The sequence below is a fragment of the Manihot esculenta genome, chromosome 10, assembly GCF_001659605.2.
Source record: "Manihot esculenta cultivar AM560-2 chromosome 10, M.esculenta_v8, whole genome shotgun sequence".
Lineage (NCBI taxonomy): Eukaryota > Viridiplantae > Streptophyta > Magnoliopsida > Malpighiales > Euphorbiaceae > Manihot > Manihot esculenta.
In genome coordinates, this window is record NC_035170.2 from 29,806,648 (window position 1) to 29,827,669 (window position 21,022).

Sequence of the window (21,022 nt, forward strand, 5' to 3'; positions counted from 1 at the left end):
CCGTCCCACATCGACAGAAAATGTTAAAATTATATATAATAACTAGCACGAAACTACTAAATAACTTGGATTAACTATAAGTCCGGCTGTTTCATATAATAAAATAAGAAATAATTGGTTAATTTTCGTATATTTTTCGATTGAAATAAATATACATATCTATAAATTACTTTTAAAAATTATCTATTGATCAATTGGTTTATAATTATATAATTTTTTATTATTATATATTAATTATATTTAGTCGAGAATATTTTTATTAATTGTTATATATATTTATAAAAGTTATTATAAAGAAAGAATTAAATGTGGTCATTTACTAATGAAAATTTGCATGTGATGCAAGAGATTAAGAATAATAATAAAAAAATAATAATATAAAGCCGTTCCAAGCAATGCTATTTGCTTTGAACTATCCACATGTGATTCTAAAATCACTAATTAATTAATTAATGGATAGGCATAGGCAGGATGAGCCAGTATCGAATAATATTTTATTTAAATTTAAATTATTAATTAAATTAATTTAAAATTTTACTTTAATTTTTATAAATTATTTACTTTAATTTTAAAAAATTTTAAAAAATTTTAATTTATTTAATTTAATTCGAATTTAAATCATTTTACTAATATGCTACCTATAGACTATGTTTTCATTGAAATTAATTGAGTATGAAAGCGGCCAACATTTATTATTTATTTCTTTCAAGAAAAAGTCAATGGATTCTATTCTGTATATGTTATATTTAATTGGTTTTTGTTAAAAAAATTTTAAATGTTATCCTTTGTTAATTAAGAGATTTTATATTAATTTTTAAAAATTATTTACTTGTAATCTTAAAAAATCTTAATCTTATTTTAATTTATTTTAATAATAATTAAAATAGCATAATAGTAAAAAAAATACGAAATATATTTTTTTTCACTACTTAAATAATATGTTGTAGTTTCTGGGGTGAGCAATATTCGGTTCAAATTGAAAAATCGATCGAATCGAATTGATTTAAAAATTTGGTTCAGTTTTTTATATATTTCGGTTCGATTTTTAATTTAAAAAATTTTGATTATTTTGGTTCGATTCGATTTTAATCAGGAAAAAACTAAAAAAACCGAACCAAACCGATTAGTGATAATAATATGTTTTTTAAATAATATAGAGAAATTAAATCATATTAAAATTAAAATATTTTAATTAAAATTTAAAATATTAAAAATAAAGTTGCTTTATTAGCGAATCGAACCGAACCGAATCGAATCAGACCGGTTCGGTTCGGTTCGATTTCTGACTAAAATCGGTTCGGTTCGATTTTTATAAATACTAAAATTTCGATTTTTGGTTTATTCGGTTCGATTCGATTTTGAACCGAACCGACCGAATGCTGATCCTAGGACCACTAGTTTCGTTGTTGTTGCTTTATTAGCGGTTGGATAGATTTTACAGATTTGAAATTGTAATTTTACTTAAAAATTTTGGTTGGTCTGTCATTTTAGTTATTTTATTGTTGTGGTTTATTATAACAAAACCCTACGCAAGAAATGGCTGCGGCGTCGCTTCCTCCGAAGTTGGCCATTCTCTTTCATACATAAATGCATATTATAATTTATAATTAATATATCCAGTTGCTATTGCAATGGCCAGTGGATCTTAATTTATAATGCATATTATTTAATTTTAATTTACTAATTAATTTTTTAATTTTAAGAAATAAAATATATTAAGTAATTACTTGTGCAGATGGAGATGAGAGAGACATTGACTTTGGTTTAATGCAGAAATCCAAAAGCTTACATGAATGCTTTGAACATGGTGACAATATTTATTTATATTTGAGAGGTCTTCTCTTTCTTTCTCTTGGATAAAGTTGACAAATTCAAGATCTGATCCCAAGGTTCTCATGTTATGGGATTTCGTATAGGGCTCATTTTATCTTAATTATTTTTTAATTATTATTATTTTATTACCATTTCTGAGTTCAAAATCACCAAAATGAATCTGGGTTTTAATTACTCCTTTAAATTTTTTTATATGGGTGTGTCAACTTTTAGCCACATATATATCTACTAAGAAGGCTATGCAGTCAAATGACAATGTTGCCCCTCTCTAATTATTATTATTAGCCCACCCTAAATACTTATGTATGAGTATAATTTGGTCATTAACGATGTGAAATTGAAGAGGTTCATAACTGTACACATGGAAGCTTGCTTTGTGAGCTTATCAAACAGGCTGTTTTCAGGTTTAATTAATTGAGTAGGGTGCGACTACAAAAGCTACTTTGCTGTTAACATCAAGCAATTTTATTGGGCAAGTGATATTATTTTCTAATTAATAATGGAAATTCACATTTTAAATACCATAAAATATAGAATTTTTAATAAAAAAATTTAGAAATAATTTATCTTTAATTAAATTAAAACTATAAACTTAATTTACACTAAATAATTTTAAGATAGATTTGAATCGGATTTAATTTTTACTCAAAACGTCCGATGAAAATTCACGATAATTTTAAAAAAAAAAATTTCAAAACGCACGACTTTCAAAAATATGACGAGAGCGGCAGACCTATCACAAAGTTCGATATATAAATTTCATCATTTAGAGATCTATTTTATATTTTAATTATTTTTTTAAATATTTTTATAATTTTACATATTAGAGTTTTTTTCTATTATAAATAGATTTACCAAACATATTTTTTAATATTTAAAAATTTTTAATAAAATTTTTAATAAAATTTTTATCTTCTAATATAAATTTTCTCTTATATAGTTTTAATAAACGATATTAGTCAAAATTTATGACGAAATTCAAAATTTATGACGGAATTTAAATAATCCTTTATCATTAATAAAATGCTAAAAATCAATCTGCAAAGTCTCCCTTTAAAAGATTGATAAGCGCACACTAAATTCAAGAATCACTGAATTTCAAAATCATTGAATTTTGGGATATGACTCAACTATTATCATAATCATGATAATTTGATAATTTTGACAAAATTCTTGATTTTATATGAATTCTACACACTCTACAGCGACGGTAGAATATAAGAGGCTAATTTATACTCAAAAAAATTTTAAGATAAAGTATATGTCACATTACACATAAAATAATATTTAATTTATATTCACATATAATCTTAATATATATGATTAAAAGCCAAAGAAATAGTGAGTTTATCGATAGATTTTAACTCATTTCTAATAAAATTATCCTTAAGATCGAGATATTTTAAATTTAAATTTTAGTCGTGAGTCGTAAGAGTTGAATCGTTTTGTAGCATAGGGAGTAAACCTAAAAAATGAATGGGATGGGTAGCTGCCTAATTCACCGAAGTCTATTGAACTGTTAATTAGTAGTCTTAATTAATTAAGGTTAATAAATTAAATACCCAATTAAAGTCAAAGCTTAGATGCGCCCTAGTGTGTCTAATTATACTTCTTTGAGACGAGGGAATTGACTTTGGTGCCTCAAAAGCAGCATTCACAGAGAGAGAGAGAAGAAAAACAAAGAAGAGAAATTTATTGTATCCTGTGATCTCTCGAATGGGTAGAGAAGAAAAGAAAATGGAGATTGATCTTTCCCTGCAAATAGACACTGAAGACATAGAAGAAGAAGAGGAGGAAGAAGAAGAAGAAGTTCAAGAAGTTGAAGAAAATGGAGAAGAAGATGAGGAAGATTTGCAAGAAATAAATGAAAATGAAGCAACAGCAACAACAGCGACAACAGGAGGAGAAGTAGTAGATGATTCTTCTGTAGAATTATCCTTGCAAGATAACAACAAAACAGAAGAGGTATCACATCTTTCTCTTGAAATTATAGTTTCTGCTTATTGTCTGCATGCTCATAATTGCATTAATATGTCAAATCTTATAGCTATATGGCTATGTCTGCCAGTTATCTGCTTTACAAATGGAGATGAATAGAATGAAAGAAGAGAACAAAGTCTTGAGAAGAGTTGTAGAAAAAACCATGAAAGATTACCATGATCTTCAAATGAAATTTGCAGTTATCCAACAAAATACCCACAAGGTAATTAATCATAATCAAATTTCTTGAATCAGATCAAAGTTTACTTCTTTTTTCACATGAATTTACATTTTTTTTTTAAATTTAGGATCCACATATCTTTCTCCCACTTAATGGTGATGACAAGAGAGCTGTTCAAGAACCAATAGGATCAGTTCCAAAATTTTTGGATTCTAACAATCAAAGAAGTTTAGAACCTTTTCTACCAAAGGATAATGATAGGATTATTGAAGAAAAAGAATTAAGCCTGTCATTAAGGCTGCAAACTGATTACTCAGATCATCATCATCATCAGCAAGAAAGAGAGGAAGATCGTAAAGAAGAGAATAAGGAAGAAAATGGAAACTGTTCATGGGTGCCAAGTGATAATAATAAGCTTCAAAAAACTGATCATCACTTGGCTGGAATCACTACTCATGCTCCTACTCCACCCAACAGAAAAGCTAGGGTTTCAGTCAGAGCTAGATGCCAAACAGCAACAGTAAGTTGAATTAATTTACTGATATTATACCTTTTGCAAATTATATAATTAGATAATAATTTTAGCTTCTGTATTATTGTAGATGAATGATGGTTGCCAATGGAGAAAATATGGACAGAAAATTGCCAAAGGTAATCCTTGCCCCCGAGCTTACTACCGTTGCACAGTAGCTCCAGGATGTCCAGTCAGAAAACAGGTTCATAATTCACTCTTAAATTTTTTATATTTTCAAGTTTTAAAGTGAGTTTTAGCTTGATTGTTAATCATAAATTCTTCATTATTAATCTTTTTCTAGGTGCAAAGATGCCTAGAAGACATGTCAATCCTTATAACAACATATGAAGGAACCCATAATCACCCGCTACCTGTGGGAGCAACAGCCATGGCGTCAACTGCTTCAGCAGCCGCTTCCTTCATGTTATTGGATTCAAGCAACCCTCTATCTAATGGGTTTCATAATTTCACCCAATCATCATCACTTCCATATCAAGGTGGCAGCATGGGCCCTCACATGTTTTATCCTCATTCATCGCCTTTCAGAAGCATAAACCCTAATGATCCTTCTAAAGGAATTGTTCTTGATCTCACAAACGACACTCCAGAAAGATTCTCATTACCCATCTCATCTTCATCATCATCACCAGCGTTGCCCTTATTTTCTTGGATGCAAAACAAGTCGTCGTCATCATCGAGTCACCAAAATAATGGGAGTAATAATGAAAATGTTACAACTATTGCATCTGATCCAAATTTTAGGGTTGCTGTTGCTGCTGCTATCACATCTCTTATCAATAAAGAAAAGGGTACCCATCATGCTATGGAGTCTCCTTCGGTTCCTAATAAGGAGGGAGAAGGTGGTAGTTCAAGTAGCAGGAATTGGGTTCTTGAATCTCTCTCTGCTGCAGCTGGTAAGCCAATCAGAAATTCATCACCTTTAGAAAATTTGTAAAAGATCAATAATTTATTCAAAAACTCAATTAGGGTATACACAGATTCTGTAATATTAGCCTTGTTTAGGTTTTGTTATAATGTTCTTCCCAATAAAACTCATACTGGATTGTTCAACGTTCTTTTTCTTATTATCAAGATTTTTTTTTTCTGTATTTACTTGAATTTAATATGATTCAAGGAAGTTGACAACTACCCTTCTCTCCATTAGAAAAGAAACAAATTTACCAGTTTCTGTTGTCTGAACAAGGACTTTGGCAACAACATTTTGCAAATTATGGAGTACCAGAAAATTTATTATCCTAACCCAGCTGCCCAACCTTCTCAATCTCTCTCCCCTCAGATTAGGAAGGGATATTGCTTGGCCTCGAGCAATATATGATCACCAATCAATATTCAAAATCGTGTAAAAAAAATTTTAATCAGAACTCCAAATCGCGATTAGATTAACATGTCTGAAATAGACGCGACTCTCTGATAATAAATCTAAGAGCTAAATTGATAGGTAGCCCGTCACTAGACATCTCTATGATATAAAAGAAAGTTAGATGCGATTTTTGTTAGCTCTCAAAATTACATTCCCATAATGTAAAAGAGAGTTAAATTACATTCCCATAATGCAAAAGAGAGTTAGATGCGATTTTAAATCACATCTAGTTCTCAATTTTTTTTGATGTGTCAATTCAATTGCGATTTAAAATTTCATCTATTTATCTTTTATTAAAAAATTCTAATCGGCTATTTAGAGTTACAATTAATTATAAAACAACCTTTTTTGATAAAATAAGTTTCAACTTAATCCCTATTTATAAATAAGTTTTATATTAAAAGAATAAGTCACAGCTATATTTCAAGCATCTCTCCTTAATTTCTTATTCATTTTGTGTCAGACCAAATTAAGAATATATAAGCCTTAAGTGCATGCAGGATTTTAGGATCTTCAGAGAGTAAAATAAAAATATATAATATTAATTAGAAATGAACTTGATGATTAGAAGAAGCAGATTATTAAGTGGAGTTCTTCTGAGATCTGAATCTAATTCTGATTATTAAAGCAAGAACTAGAGGTCCTCGTCCTCCAAATTAAGGGTGTGAGTATTGAGGCTTTAAGTCAAAGTTCAACTTGTTTAATTAATGCACTAAAAAAATATATGTTTATACATATAAAAATGAAAAGTGTTGCGGTTAAGAAATACTGACGTGGCATGGAAATATTACGGTTAATTTAAAAAATTATAAAAAAATATTATATAATTTCACTTAAAAAATTATAAAAAATATTATGTAATTTTATTCATTTTTATTTTAAAATTTATATATTTTAGTATGATTTTATATCAATATTTTTAATCAAATTTAAAAATTATTGTTATTTATTAACGGTGTATTATAATTTAAATTATAAATTTTAAAATTAAAAATCAATAAAAGTATATGATACTTTTTTCAAATATATAAAATCTCAACTAAAGCTAAGTTAAGGCTCAACTCAATTTTGAAATCAATTCTATTACACTAGTTCGTTATGTATCGGTCGATATCGAATTAAAACAATTATTGATATATTTTAGAGTTTAGAGAATAATATTTTAATAGTAATTATAAAATTATAGTCTTAGTATTATTAAAATAATAATTTATCAATTATTTAAGATTGTTATAAAAAATTTAATTTTTTTACTAAATATAATAACATGTTTTAATAAATAATTTATTTTATATTTAATAAGGTTTTAATAATATTTTTCATTATTACAAAAAAATAAATAAAAATTATTATTTTATGCTATAATAATAAGAATGAATATGCTATTTTTGAACTGTTGTTATTACTTGTATTTATAATTTAAATATATAAAATAATATTTTATAACTTGAGTTTTTTATCTAGATTTTCTTTGAATAAAATTAAATTAGATAATTTCAGTAGTAAAATTCAAACAAATATTTTTTTATTTAAATAAAATTTTCAATCATTTGATTAGTTCAAACTAAACTAAATTGAAAATAAAATTGGCACTCACTATTTGATTTAGGACCCTTGAATTCACAAATCAAAATTGACCCATAGTTGGAAAAGTGGAAAAAAAATCATTAATCAAACATATAATATACTTAAATGCAGTAATTTTTGTTATAAGTTTCTTTATTGTTATTTGACTCAAACTCAGTTTAAATTTAAGAAATTATGAATAGCTCTAATATCATTCCTTATTTTCAAACCAAGATTTTGTCATAGTTTAGATAAGAATTTTTCTTTGGTAAAACAATACTGTAATTTGAATTAAACTATCTATAATCTTATTAATTGATAAGGTAGCTTTTTAACGAAGGAAATTATGGTCGCTAAAAATTAAATGTCCGAAAAAAACTAAATAGAGACCATAATTTTGTTGCATACCATCGTAATAGGTTCGGACGCTAAGAATTTAAAGAAACGGAAAAAAAAAAACCTGTCGCAATTAAATTTTAAAGAAAATATATAATGTTAGCCCACATGAACCGGGGAATAAAGAAAAAGAGCACCTCTTTCTAGCAGCATTCGGTCGATTCGATTCAAAACTAAACCGAATTGAATAAATTAAAAATCAAAATTTTAGTATTTATGAAATCCAAACCGAATATAACCGATTTTGATCAGAAACTGAATCGAACCGAACCGGTCTGATTCGGTTCGGTTTGATCGGTTTCGATTTTTAATAAATTTTTTATTTTTTACACTTTATTTTTAGTATTTTAAAATTTAATTAAAATATTTTAATCTTAATATGATTTAATTTTTCTATATTATTGAAAAAACATATTATTATCATTAATCAGTTCGGTTTGATTTTTTCAATTTTTCTCTAATCAAAATCAAATCAAATCGAAATAACTAAAATTTTTGAAATTAAAAACCGAACCGAACCGAAATGAAAAAAAAATCGAACTAAATTTTCAAATTTCAGTTCGATTTGATTGGTTTATTCAGTTTGAACCGAATACTCCTCACTCCTCACGCTGTCAACCTCATGAACTTGCTAGCAGTGCAATGCACTTTGCTGAATTGTGCAGTAAGTGCACCTGCACTTGTAGCAGAATGCACTTGCTGCACTTTCAGCAACTGCAGAAATGCACTTGTTGCATAGTGCAGCTGCCTTGTTGCACAGTGCAGCAAGTGCATTTGCTGCACAATAGCAATTGCACTTGCACTTGCTAGAAGTGCAATAAAAGAGAAAACCATTGGATAAGGTAAGGAGGCAGGCCCAATAGGTGATGAGCCCAAAATCTGATCTTTTAGCCTTGCCTAACAAACTTGTTTCTGCCCAAGTGCATTTCTGAACATTGCTTTTTTCATATTTCCCAGTCAGTCACAATTCAATTTCTGAATATCATTTCTGAAATTTATATTTAATCACTTTTATTTTAAAAAAATACGTTAGCTAGTTTATATATTTCTATTGCATTTACTCTATTTTTTTATATTAATTTAAATTTTATTTAGCTATAATTTTTTAAAAAATTACTTATATAATCATTCTATATTATAAATTTTGAAATTTTTAGTTTTTATAACATTAATCTAAAAAAAATTGAATTTAAAAGATAATATAAATAATAATATAATTATTAAATTTTTAGCTGTCATAAAATACTGTCCACTCTTTTTTTTAATATTATAATTAACATATAAATTAATTATTATAATTTTACTTTATTTTATTTTCAAATGAGAGTTATTAATAATGATTTTATTATCTAAAAATACTTAATATCTTCATTTTATATTAAAGTAATTTAATTATAAAATTGGTAGAAAAAAATTATCTTTTAATTAAAATAATTATTATATTTTAATTTATGTATTTAAAAATTATAGAAAAAAGAAGTAATAAATAATAATTTTGTTAACTTCCTTTCTTTTTTTTTTTGGAAACCTTACAGAATCCCCTTCATGGGCTTTTGTCTATTCAGCGGTTATCAATGGCGACAAAGTAAAATTTGGGCCACTCCCATTGAATTCTCCATTAAAACATCACAAATTTCCCAAACCCTCAAAAGGGTTTTCTCTCTCTAACGTGACCGCACCCCACGACTCTCACAGTCAGAGACATAGTTCTTTGTCTCTGTATTTTTTTAGGTCACTCAATTTCCTGAAGCAACCTACCGCAACCACCCGCGATATGGGTACCGCCACCGCTATCGACAAGACTGAGGAGGAGCTCCAGCGGGAGATCGATGAGCTCTTCCGCCAACAGCGCCAGGTCCCTTTAAGATTTTTGTTTGTACATAATATGTTTGCTAATTTTGTTGGGAGTATTAATCTGTTTGGTATATTCCTGTTACAGATTACTGAGCGGTTGCGTGATCCCCGGGGACTCCGAAGAGGTGGGTTATCTGGTGCTGGTCCTCGGAACTTTGCCGCCAATGGGGTTCGCTCGCGAGGCTTTGTTCGACCTGTAATTTCTTCTTGCTTTTCTCAACTGGTTACTCTTTGAAGCTTCATTATATTCCTTTTTTAGCCTCAAAGAAAATAATTTAAATGAATTCTTATAAAATTATGCACAACTCCACTGTCTTTAAAAATGAAAATTTTGTAAGTAAAAAGAAATGAATTCTTACACTCCAAACAAGAGCCTTTTGTTTGGCATGAATGATTTTGCAAGAAAATAATTCAAATGAAAATCATGCATAAATTCATCTTTATATATGATGAAAATTTTTTACCTTAAAAATGATTGAATTCTTTTATTTCAAACAAGATAGTCGAATTCTTGTGAAATTCTTGATTCCAAATGGAGGGGAAATGTGATATAAAAGAAATGAAATGAATTGAATTTTTGCAAAATCTATAAAGTTTTTGAAGTTTGTTTTCAGTTTTTGAATGAGGTTTTTTGGTTCGTTTCAGGCTGATAGGAATGATGCAGAAGATCAACAACCGGCAAAACGGCGGCTTTTGTCTGCCGTTGTGAAGGTAAAATGCTTTTTGTTTGACATAATGTGTTCATTAGTTTGTATTTGGAGGAACTAGTAGAATAAAGGGTTATAAAAGTTTACATTCCATGTTATATCTTGCTCTGAGTTTAAAGGAGTATTAGTTTTTGTCATATAAGTGAAACAAAAGAGCATGGTCGAGTTCACTTTGGGTGCTTGTTGAGAAATTGCATTACCTTTGTCATTATATTGTATAATTGAGCTTTTAGAAATTTGGGAATGAAGGTGGAGGATGGAGAGATTGTTGAGGATCCTGCAGTGTCAAAGGATTTGAAGAAGGGGCAATCAGTTGAGGAGGAAAATGCTGGTGTTGCCATAGAGGATCAAAACGACGGAAAGCCATATAGTCTACAGCAGAGCGGTTGGTCCAGGAGGGATGGCAATCAGAGGGCAGGAAGGAGGGTACATGTTAATCTTATATTGTTTTACTGGGTTGTTGTTTTTCCCCCTCCCAACATTAATAATAGTTTTTTATTGTAATTTTGTTGCTAGGAGGCTGAACTTCCTGTTGCTGAGCCTGTGCCAAGGGTGTTGCCAAAGAACGAGGATCCCAGTTTGGTTAGCAGAAATAAGAGAATGTTGGGGCAACTTTTAGGTACTTTGGAGGTATGCATAAGTGAATCCTTTGATTTCTTTTTCTTACTGGGAAAGTATGTTTTTACAAGAAAATTTCATTGCCTTCTAGTGTAATGTACAATTGTGCTGTGTCTTAGTATTTTTTATATCTCTGTTATTAATTTGTATCTTTTGCAGAAATTCCGGAAAGAAGATATGGAACTTTCTGGCACAGAGGCATTTAAACAAAGGTCCAATGCCTTGCTGAGGGTGAGTATATTATTCCTTATGAATCCATCTTTGGTATAGCATGCTTACATTTGAATGGTTCCTTGACTGCAATAAGCTTTAGCCATAAACTATCGGTTTTGCTGCAGAAATGTAACTCTATCCAATGTTTTTATCTCTGTGAATTTAAAGTCATAGTCTCCAACCTCCGAGGTGCTACTCTAAAGCTAATATTTTGTTTGGAATTTTGAGCTACAAGTAACTTGAGTGAGGATTATCATTTATACAGCTTGTCTTGGGGTTGCATATCTTCTGATTGTTGGCAGAGTTAGTAATTATTATTATTATTATTATTATTATTATTATTATTATGTTGCTGCAAAATTACATATTCTTGTTAATTAAGAAAATCCTTATAACCCTGCTAATATCATAAGTTTTAGAAACATGTCGAGTAATATGATATTCCAGTGTATGGCTAATGTCTTGAACTCTCCTTAGGCTGAGCAAAGAGCACGAGAAGAAAGTGAAAAGCTGAGGCAGCAAGAGCGTGAACAAATTGCAGAAAAGAGGAGGAGGGATTTGGTTAGTACTTGAATATACAAATTATGGTTGTGTTGACGAAACCTTGAATAGTTTCTTTTAACCCTATGCTATAGTAAAGTCAATGATCTTTATTCATTCTCTTTCGTTACTGGATTTCCTTTTACTGAAACAGATTCTTAGAGCACGGGTTGCTGCCAAAACAGAAGAAAAGAAGTTGGAATTGCTGTTTCTTCGGTGGAGTGAGCACCATAAAAAACTTTGCAATTTTATAAGGTATGTTGTTCTTCCAGTTTACATTAAACCTTTTACGCTTGCTAAACTGTGACATTTAATCAATGACATTAATTTTTTCTGTAACTGATATTCCGTTGCAGGTTATTTTTAACTTTGGTCCAAAGTGTCCATATTCACAGTTTAATTGAGACGAAGATAAGTTTCTGTTCATGTGCATAGTAGTGTTGAAGGAACCCAATGAGTGAATGTTCCTGCTGCTTTGCAGGATTTCAGATACAGTTACTAACTACTTTCTTCGGCATTTTTGACACTTTGTTAATTATTTATGGGATGTGTCTTTCAGGACTAATGCGGAGCCTCCAATCTATTATTTGCCTAACAAGCCACTAGAGGAAGATGCAACCTTACTTGAGCAACAAAAAGAGCAGGTTATTTTCCTGCTGTGTTTAGGCCTATTGGCTGATATGAAAGCGTTTTAGATATTATAGCAACTTCATTCTCTTTTTATTAATAAAACACTGAATACCTAGAGAGGTGGTCTATTTTTTATGCTCTATTAGCAACATTAATTTTCAAATCCCATTTTTATAGAATGGGCAGGGATTGTGTGTATCGGCATAGTGCTACAAATAAATGCGCTGTCACCGAAAGAGTTCCCTGCTAAAGAAAAATCAGCTGAGGGAGATGGGCAGTTGTGCTTCATCTGACTTGTTGGGAGTTTCAATAATCATCTTCCTCATATTACATTTTTATCCTACTCTATTGCTTAAGAGATGGATTTTTTTTTAAAGAATTCTTTTCTATTCCAATCTTCTCTTCTTTTCGGCCGTCCTCAGATGCATGAGGGAGTGGTGGTGGTCTGGAATGTTTTTGAACAGTCATATTCCATTAGGTTTGTGCAGAATGTATCATACAGTATGTTCATCACATTTCAGACATTGTCGGAATGGAAGGCTACTAGGAGAGAGGAACTGTCTGAATATCAGAAGCAGATTGCAGAACAGTACCTTGGTAATGTTGAAAAGGATTTAGAAAGGTGGCAAAATGCGAGGAAAGCAAGGAGACCAAACAATGACGCAAATTTACAAGAGACAATGGACAAAGAATTAGACACCCATAGGCTTGAGCACGGTCCCAAGACAAGAAAGATCCCCGGGGGAAGCAACAACGAAGATGAGGAGGATGTGGAGGATATCAATGTTGGGGAAGATGACATGATGGATGATGTGCTGGTAGTTGATGACAATGTTAGAAGGGACGATGAAGCAGCCAAGCCTGAAACTGGTAGCACTAGCGGCAGTGCACCTCCTGATAATCTTGATCAGTAATTGAAGGCATCCAATAAATCCTTCAGTCAGGTTATTCCCTTGCTAGGTTTATTTTGTATTCTGTATTTGCTTGCCTTTTTTGTAGGTTTTCTGTTTTGGTTTCTTTTATTTGTTTTCCGTTTAATTCCTACTTTGGTGTTTTTAAAGCATTTAGGATAGATTCGAAAACTGAATGATTTTATTTTAGGATGAATGAGTATAAGGTTACTGCTTGTTGATGTTAAGGAATGCTTGATTATCCCAAGACTTTATTCCTGGATGCCTTTCTCATCATTAAATTATTTTTTGGCTGAATTGCCTCGTAATTTGTCAGTGATGGTGTGGTTGCAGGCTTGTAGAATTTATGCACTAAACAAACCAGATGAATAATTTCATCATCTTTTGCTGAAATAAGAGTAATTACTATTCTTTCTTCTATTACTAGAACTTGCCCAAGGCAAATTGCTGGCAGAAAGGTCATGCTGTTGCTAATAATTAGGCACACACTGTTGCACTAAATTACATAACCTGAAAAAATAATAAATTACATTGCTAAAAATCATATGCTATTTATAGCTGTGACCACCTAGTCTATGTCAAGATGATTGGGAAAGTGTGAAAGGAAAGAAGATGATTGAAAATGCAAAGCTGCTTAGCTTGCAAAAGGCAAGAAAATGCACTTGTCCTGATGAACACCAGTTTTGGAAACATGAATAGTGCCAATTTGATAAATGTGATGTAGCTGTAAGCCACCATGTGCCTGAGCTGACATCAGGTTAATGGAAAGGCATGTTCACTCTGCTTGATTTAGGTTTGTTTCTTATTGTTTATACCCTGTGTTGTCTATAGGCTGATAACCATCATAATCATATATTAAGAGCAGTTTATATCTCTCAATTGATCAATATGATCAGCATTTTAAAAAAAAAACAAAAAAATGGAAAAAAAAATAAAGGCAAAGGAACGAGGTTTTGGGGCAGTAGCTCAGTAGCTATAAGGTTGTTTTTCTGGCAAGGCGTTTGTCCTTGTCTGCTTTTTTCTTTTGTTTTATGGAAAGCCACAAATACTGGATGCGTAAAAAGAGTAGCAAACAAATTATACAGCGCAAATGCCAGCCTCACCACCACTATTCCCTTTTCATGTTCAAAAATCCAATTTAATAGATATTTTTTAATGAAAAATAACTATTTAGATAAAGAAAATTATTAGTTGGTTTTTAATTTTAAAAAAATATTTTAAAATTTTATTAATAAATATTTTATTATTTAGTTTGTATCATTTAAAAAAATTTATTAATTAATGTTTTAAATTTATAAATGGTTTATTAATTAATTTTTTGACATTAAAAGTATTTTTAATTTTTTAATAATATTTAATGGTTAAATGTATTTTTTTAAAACAGATAAATTAATTAATAAGTTTTTTATATAATAATTTTATTATTATTATTATTATTTGAAATAAAAAATTAATTTTTTAATAATTTAAATAATTCATTTTATAAAACTCCATTTAAATTCTTATTTTATAAAAATAATTATTCTAATCAGAGATTATTAAAATAAAAAAATAAAATGTTATTGGGTTTATTATTAAAAATGGAAATTATACCATAGTGTTTCTGATTGAAATATCTTACTTTTAATTCTTCACACTTATTTCTTATTTGATTTGCTGTGTACAATTAAATTATAATAGATATTTCATATTAAATAATCATTTATAAATTTAATTTAAATTTAAATAACTTAAAAAAACTTTACAATTATAAATTTTCTTAAATTTTAAAATACAAATTTTCAATTATTGGATTATTAATTATTAATAATACTATCATTATTTAAAAAGAAAAACACTATTGTTAATTACTTCTATTTATTTAAAATAATTCAGAAATTAATATAATGTCCTGTAAAGCTTCCCTACTTAAGTAAGCAATCTCATTATTTAAAAATTATATTAATGAATTTTTTATATTAAATTTTTTTTATTTTTTTTAATATTTAACAGTTAAAAATAATTTTTTTTTTTTTTAAAAAAATGATGATTAAGTTTTTATTTTATTTATCTGTCTCATTCTCATTTTTTTCAGCTCGCCTGCTCTTCCGCTTTCCTTTTCTCTTCACTCCTGTCTCCTGCCTCCACCGTCTTGAAAAGCAGAGTAGAGTAGAGAGAGAAACCAAAGGACCAGAGAGACAAGAGAACAGAGGAAAAGAAGGAAAGAGACGAGAGGACTGGCGGCTTTAGGCGGAGGAAACTAATCCCTCGAAATGCCGCCACCTGCACAACCGAGCACTAGCCTGAACGGTGACCACAGACCATTACGCCCACCGCAGAGTTCAAACACGCACCACCACCACCATCCTTACTACCCAACGTCTTCGTCTTCCAAGTCAGCCTCCTTGAAAGGCTGCTGCTGTTGTCTCTTCCTTCTCTTCTCCTTCCTTGCTCTCCTTGTTCTCGCTATCTTCCTTATCATTATTCTCGCCGTCAAGCCTAAGAAACCTGAGTTCGATCTCCAACAAGTCGGGGTCCAGTACATGGGCATCTCCGCTTCTAATCTCAATTCACTTGACCCGACCACCGGCACAACCACCATGACCACTGGCGCCACCACCGCTTCACTCTCTTTAACTATCCACATGCTATTCACTGCCGTTAATCCCAACAAGGTAGGTATCAAGTACGGCGAGTCTAAATTCACTGTCATGTATCATGGGATTCCTTTGGGGAAGGCTTCGGTTCCTGGGTTTTATCAGGAAGCCCATAGCGAGCGGCAGGTGGAAGCCACCATCTCCGTTGATCGCTATAGCTTGATCCAGGCCAATGCTGCTGATTTAATCAGGGATGCTTCGCTGAATGATAGAGTGGAGCTTCGGGTTCTGGGTGAAGTTGGTGCTAAGATCCGTGTTGTAGACTTCGACTCACCTGGAGTCCAGGTCAGCCATTAGCCATCCTTCTTCTCTTTTCTATCTTCTATCTTTCTGCATCAGCTTTTCTTTTTTACTTCTAAGATTGGCTTTACCTTGCATTAAATTATCCAACATTGCTCATTTCTAATTTTGGCTTGTAATACCTCTTCCCTAAGTTAATTTTGGTTCTAGTTTCTGAAAATTGGATGTGGGTTCTTTTCTAGGCATGGATTTTCGGTTGCTAACTAAATTTTTGCTTCTGGGTTCTTCTCTACGATTAAGACGTTTGAGCATTACCTTACTGGGCTTAGTTTTTCCATTTCTTCAAATTCTATACATTAATTGTCAGCACTCTGTTTCCACATCTGGATTTCACACTACTCAGTGCTCACGGTTCTGATTTTAGCTTCTATTTCTTGTTATCTTTGCCTCTCTATTCATATCTTCTTGTATCAATGAAGTTTGGCTAAGCTTTCTCCAGAAATGGGTTTTTGGTCTCTGGTTAGTTTTACTGTTCTGTATCGGTGAAATCCACCAACTTCTGTCTCACTCTTGCTTAGGCCTTTCATTTTTGTTGCTAACAGACGCCGCCCTGTTCATTACTGTGGAAAAGCATGTGTTTTCGTGGTTACTTTCTTGGAACACATATTCTTGATATTCTTGCTAATCTGCCCTCTTAGCATGGAAATTTTATTTTATGCAATCAAAGGGGTTCCATTTCAATGGTTGTATAATAAAAAATTTTCCTTTGGTTCGGCCAATTTTATATGGGTGAATAACTATTAGGGGCTACTAATAATGAATTAAAAATAGAGACTAAATAATTAATCTTGAAAAAGAGACCTTATTTGACCCTTTTGGACTTTTTTTTTTTCTGTGCTACTAATGCCCTTTGCTTTGTTCTTTCTTTATGCCTTAATCCTGTCTTTTCAGTTCTTTAAAAAGCATCACAAAAGGTTGCGTTAAGAGTAATTCTTCAACTTTAATTTATTGTTAATGGCCGTTAATCTGTAATTTACCAGTTAATTTCTTTCTTTTTTCAAGCGTTTTCTTGTAACGCATCAATGGTCTGGAGGCAGACATGTGGATGAGATTTCTTAGCAATGATTTTTACCATGGCCGTCATGTGATTTTCACACTCTTAGAAACCTATCTCCCACTAGCCACTTGTCATTTATCCCTCTTGCCTAATCTGTCTGCTAGCCTGTATTTTGACTTGGGATGAGGTTGTTCTTGGTTCTTGCCAACTACTTTTGCAAGAAATATAAATCATTGAGTTGTAGCTACTGATGCATTTGTATTACTTGAATGTTTAATTGATTCATGTGTGTCTCATAATTTGATGCACTTAAGGACCATTTGAGACGTCGAAGGTTGGATTTCATGGTCTACCATTTCTTTGCCAATTACCCAGAAGGTTTTGGGAGTCACAGTTCATGATAACAAAATAACAAATGAGCATGGATTGGTTTTGTTTTGTAGTAAAAAATGTCAAACTGCATTCCTCACATTTAGCCTTAGGGAAGAAAAGATCTTCTTCAATTTCTTAGCATGTGAATTGATGACTCTTGGGGCCTTGTGGCCCTAGGGGAGAGATGTGATGGGATCCAAAGTTTGATTGGGCTGGAAGATGCAAGTTAGAATTTCTCTCTTATCTTTTGTAGGGGTGTTATAACAGGCAATTGGACATCATCCCTTAATTGTTTGCATTCTTACTAAAGCCTCTGTATGTGCCTTTCACATCAATGTTTCAGAAATTTTCTTCTTTGGTACACCAGAAAGAATTTAGTGTTTCAGATACACAGGAGGTGAGACTCTATTAGCTTCTATGGAGGTGTTTAGGGATGGTCCAGTAATGAAAACTGTGAAATATGTGGAATTAGCTCAAGGGAAATGTTAGATTTGCTCTTCTTTTATGAGCTGATCTTTGAGTTTGTTGCTTGCTTCAAATTGTGAGAATCTATGGGCATTTTGTTTTGTGTAGCTTCAGGACTGGGCAGAGTGGCTCTGCTCTGCTCAGCTCAGTGTTCATGCCAATCATTTCTGAGTAATGTCATTTTCCATGACAATGAACAGTAAAATAAAAATATAATGTCTCTGCAATGTTGTTTGCCAGCTTGGAATTGAGAATTTTCAACTGCATTATTCTAGTCTAATTAGCGCGTGCTTTCCACTCGCCATAAAGTTGCCTATTGCCAACTTCCTTTTTTGACAAAATAAACAAAGGCTAATAATTATGTCATTACTGCTGGAGTTAGTTCTTTATTATTCACTTTTTTTTTTTTCAAAAAGAAAATATTTTGTTATTTAATTAATATAACTTGCATTTTTAATATTCCATTCAGTCATTTCATGCAATTGTATTATTTTTAATAAAAAACTTATTATTACCATTTCCCATTAATGTTGATATATATTTTTTAAAAATATTTTCTCTTTCAGAAAAATCTAAATTGAGTTTGGATGAACAGGTATCAGTGAACTGTGCAATAGTGATAAGTCCAAGGAAGCAGTCTCTTACATACAAGCAATGTGGATTTGATGGACTGAGCGTCTGACTAGGCAGAACATGGCCAATAACAAAAAGGCAAATATTAAAAAAAAAAGAAAGAAGATTTTTTCTTTTTTTCTTTCGTTTTCTCTCTGCTCTTGACTGATTTTCCCACCTCCTCCTTAGAAACAGAGCATGGAGAAAAGCAAAAGAGAAGGGTAGAAAGTAGAAAGCATGTTAAGGTTGGAGATACATCAATGGAGTTGAATGAAAGGCAAAAGCATGGCAAGGAATTAGGTGGTAAGAAGGAGAAATGGGGTTAATTCTAAATGGGAAATCAAAGTGGTTTTTTCTCAAGATTTATCAGATTTTTATTCTTATTTACTTCACCTGGAAGAAAAAAAGAAATATTGATTGCTTGTAAAGTGTAATTCTCATGTAATGCTGCAATTCCACGCCAAATTGGCCTCTCTTTCTTTTTCTTTCTGTATCTCTTTGTAAATTGTGGTGTGTTGGAGTTAGGCCCTTTCTGGGCAGGTTTTGGTTCGAAACTGACGGTTTAATTTGATTTTCATATCAAATCGAAATCAGTCCCATTCTTGATGGTTTGAAACCAGTTTCAGGATTTTTTTAGTACCTTCCTGGCTCTGCATTCTTTTTCAGGATTTTTTTTTTCAGATTAGTGAAAGGATTTGTTTTTTTTTTTCAGCATTAAAAAGATAATAGGAGAAAATTTATTAAAATAGTAGAATATAAATTTAAATTTATAAAATACTTGAAAAAAAACCTCTGCCATCTAATTGATTTTTTATTAAATATTGAAGCAAATATTTTTAGCGTTTGAAAAATCTTAAGACTTTTAAGCATAACAGTTTTTCTTTTAAAGTTTAAACCTTGAAATAGTTTTTTGTTGTATATAACAATATATTTTAATAGTTAATTTATTTTATATTTAATAAAATTATAATTATAATTTATTTTTTGTTTATTATAAAATAAAATAAAATTTTAATTTATATAATAACAATGAAGATAAATTCACTATTAATTTTCATTATAATTTAAATATATAAAATAATAATTTCTAACTATTGTCTTAAATTCATTCTGTGTAGTATATTATTTCACATCAATTTTTAATTTAATTCATTCGTGTAGTAGTGTATTATTTCACATCAATTTTCAATTTTTTTCCCTTCCGAGGAGAGGGAAAGCGTGAATGTGAATTTAGGATTGAATAAACAATAAATTTATTCAAAATCGAATTAAATTATTAAAATTAAAAATTAAATTTTAATTAATAATTAAAATCGAATCAAATAAAATTATTTATATAATTAAACGAATTAAATTAAAATAAATCAGTTTAATTTATCTCGATAATCAATTTTCTTTTTCTTTTCCGATATTTCAATGAGATTAAATATATAATCCTAAAACAAAAATAATATTAACGCCAAATCAATTTCAAATCTCAATAATCTAAATCTATATTACAAATTAAAAAAATAATGTTTCAATTTTAAATAAAAAGGTAACGATCAAAATAACTCTTGTAGGATGGAAGGAAATTGATTGAGGTGTGGTGATATGGCAACGGTGTTTGCGTGACGGTTCTGCACAATATTGCTAGTGCTAGAGTGGTGGTGATGCGCGATGATTCTACGCGACAGTGCTGTTGCTGAAGTGGTGCCGGTGTGCGACGCGGCATGTTGATACTGTTGCTATGGATGACACGATGAAGTGGATATTATTGAGTGTTGTTGTAGACGACGCGATGAAGTGGCTGTTGTTGAGTACTGTGCCGGCGTTGGATTGATCAAAGTGGAAGAGAAATAGTGAACTAAAAATGAAGAGGAAGAGAAAAAAGAATAAAAGAAGAGAGAAGGCGAAGAAGAAGAGAGTGGCTACTGAGAAAAGCAAAAGTTAGAGTTTCTGATTGTAAAAATAAATACATAGTTAGGAATTGACGGTTGAAATTTATTTAGATGAATGATAGAAATTAAAAAAATTAAAAAATAGTAAACTGGAAAAGATAAAATTTAAATCCATAACCTCTTCTAGTTTCTCAAATAGTAAATAAAAGACCAATATAATAGAAAAACATGAAAATGTCGTAGGTTGGGTAATAAAGATGCAATTCGATCAACTTCCAGTGGAAACAGCCTTAAATTAGTCTTGGAAAATCTAATATAAAATCCAAATGGACCAGAGAACAACTAAGTAGTCCAATCTAGTGCTCTTCTAAAAATTGTTTAAAATGTATATTTTATTTGTGAACTTTTGGACCATTTCTTTCTAATTTTCAGCTAA

At 30.6% G+C, this 21,022-nt stretch overlaps 3 protein-coding genes and 1 non-coding gene across 8 annotated transcripts; all 4 read left to right on the top strand.

Annotated features, from left to right (window-relative positions):
• The first annotated feature begins 3,468 nt into the window (after positions 1–3,468).
• LOC110625299 (probable WRKY transcription factor 9) lies at positions 3,469–5,664 on the top strand. The gene is made up of 5 exons (XM_021770912.2): positions 3,469–3,798; positions 3,902–4,036; positions 4,122–4,514; positions 4,597–4,710; positions 4,810–5,664. Exons 1-5 carry the CDS (start codon positions 3,550–3,552, stop codon positions 5,461–5,463), a joined length of 1,545 nt encoding a protein of 514 aa, XP_021626604.1. The 5' UTR covers positions 3,469–3,549; the 3' UTR covers positions 5,464–5,664.
• Positions 5,665–9,485: 3,821 nt separating this feature from the next.
• LOC110625029 (pinin) lies at positions 9,486–19,117 on the top strand. Of its 3 annotated transcripts, none has more exons than XM_043960983.1 (11): positions 9,486–9,706; positions 9,791–9,901; positions 10,351–10,416; positions 10,662–10,838; positions 10,929–11,042; positions 11,190–11,261; positions 11,721–11,804; positions 11,938–12,038; positions 12,343–12,427; positions 12,935–13,357; positions 18,690–19,117. In XM_043960983.1, the coding sequence occupies exons 1-10, from the start codon at positions 9,626–9,628 to the stop codon at positions 13,325–13,327; spliced, it is 1,284 nt and encodes a 427-aa protein (XP_043816918.1). In that variant the 5' UTR covers positions 9,486–9,625; the 3' UTR covers positions 13,328–13,357; positions 18,690–19,117. The 3 variants fall into 3 exon arrangements, with proteins under 3 accessions (XP_043816918.1, XP_043816919.1, XP_021626209.1); XM_043960984.1 differs by lacking the exon at positions 18,690–19,117 and adding an exon at positions 13,658–13,717; XM_021770517.2 differs by lacking the exon at positions 18,690–19,117 and having other exon boundaries at positions 12,935–13,551.
• Positions 12,593–12,743, top strand: LOC122724961. The gene has a single exon (XR_006352411.1). It is a non-coding gene; the product is annotated as a small nucleolar RNA snoR135 (small nucleolar RNA).
• On the top strand, positions 15,400–19,117 carry LOC110624146. Of its 3 annotated transcripts, none has more exons than XM_021769260.2 (3): positions 15,400–16,245; positions 18,690–18,805; positions 18,896–19,117. In XM_021769260.2, the coding sequence occupies exons 1-2, from the start codon at positions 15,577–15,579 to the stop codon at positions 18,774–18,776; spliced, it is 756 nt and encodes a 251-aa protein (XP_021624952.1). In that variant the 5' UTR covers positions 15,400–15,576; the 3' UTR covers positions 18,777–18,805; positions 18,896–19,117. The 3 variants fall into 3 exon arrangements, with proteins under 3 accessions (XP_021624952.1, XP_021624951.1, XP_021624950.1); XM_021769259.2 differs by having other exon boundaries at positions 18,902–19,117; XM_021769258.2 differs by having other exon boundaries at positions 18,690–19,117.
• Positions 19,118–21,022: the final 1,905 nt, after the last annotated feature.

Bases quoted from the DNA above. Each gene is read 5' to 3' on its own strand.
- LOC110625299 (XM_021770912.2), top strand. From the start codon at position 3,550: ATGGGTAGAGAAGAAAAGAAAATGGAGATTGATCTTTCCCTGCAAATA. The intron at 3,799-3,901 runs GTATCACATCTT...TATGTCTGCCAG, and splicing joins ATAACAACAAAACAGAAGAG to TTATCTGCTTTACAAATGGA. The intron at 4,515-4,596 runs GTAAGTTGAATT...GTATTATTGTAG, and splicing joins CTAGATGCCAAACAGCAACA to ATGAATGATGGTTGCCAATG.
- LOC110625029 (XM_043960983.1), top strand. From the start codon at position 9,626: ATGGGTACCGCCACCGCTATCGACAAGACTGAGGAGGAGCTCCAGCGG. The intron at 11,043-11,189 runs GTATGCATAAGT...TATCTTTTGCAG, and splicing joins AACTTTTAGGTACTTTGGAG to AAATTCCGGAAAGAAGATAT. The intron at 11,262-11,720 runs GTGAGTATATTA...AACTCTCCTTAG, and splicing joins GGTCCAATGCCTTGCTGAGG to GCTGAGCAAAGAGCACGAGA.
- LOC110624146 (XM_021769258.2), top strand. From the start codon at position 15,577: ATGCCGCCACCTGCACAACCGAGCACTAGCCTGAACGGTGACCACAGA. The intron at 16,246-18,689 runs GTCAGCCATTAG...TTGGATGAACAG, and splicing joins TCGACTCACCTGGAGTCCAG to GTATCAGTGAACTGTGCAAT.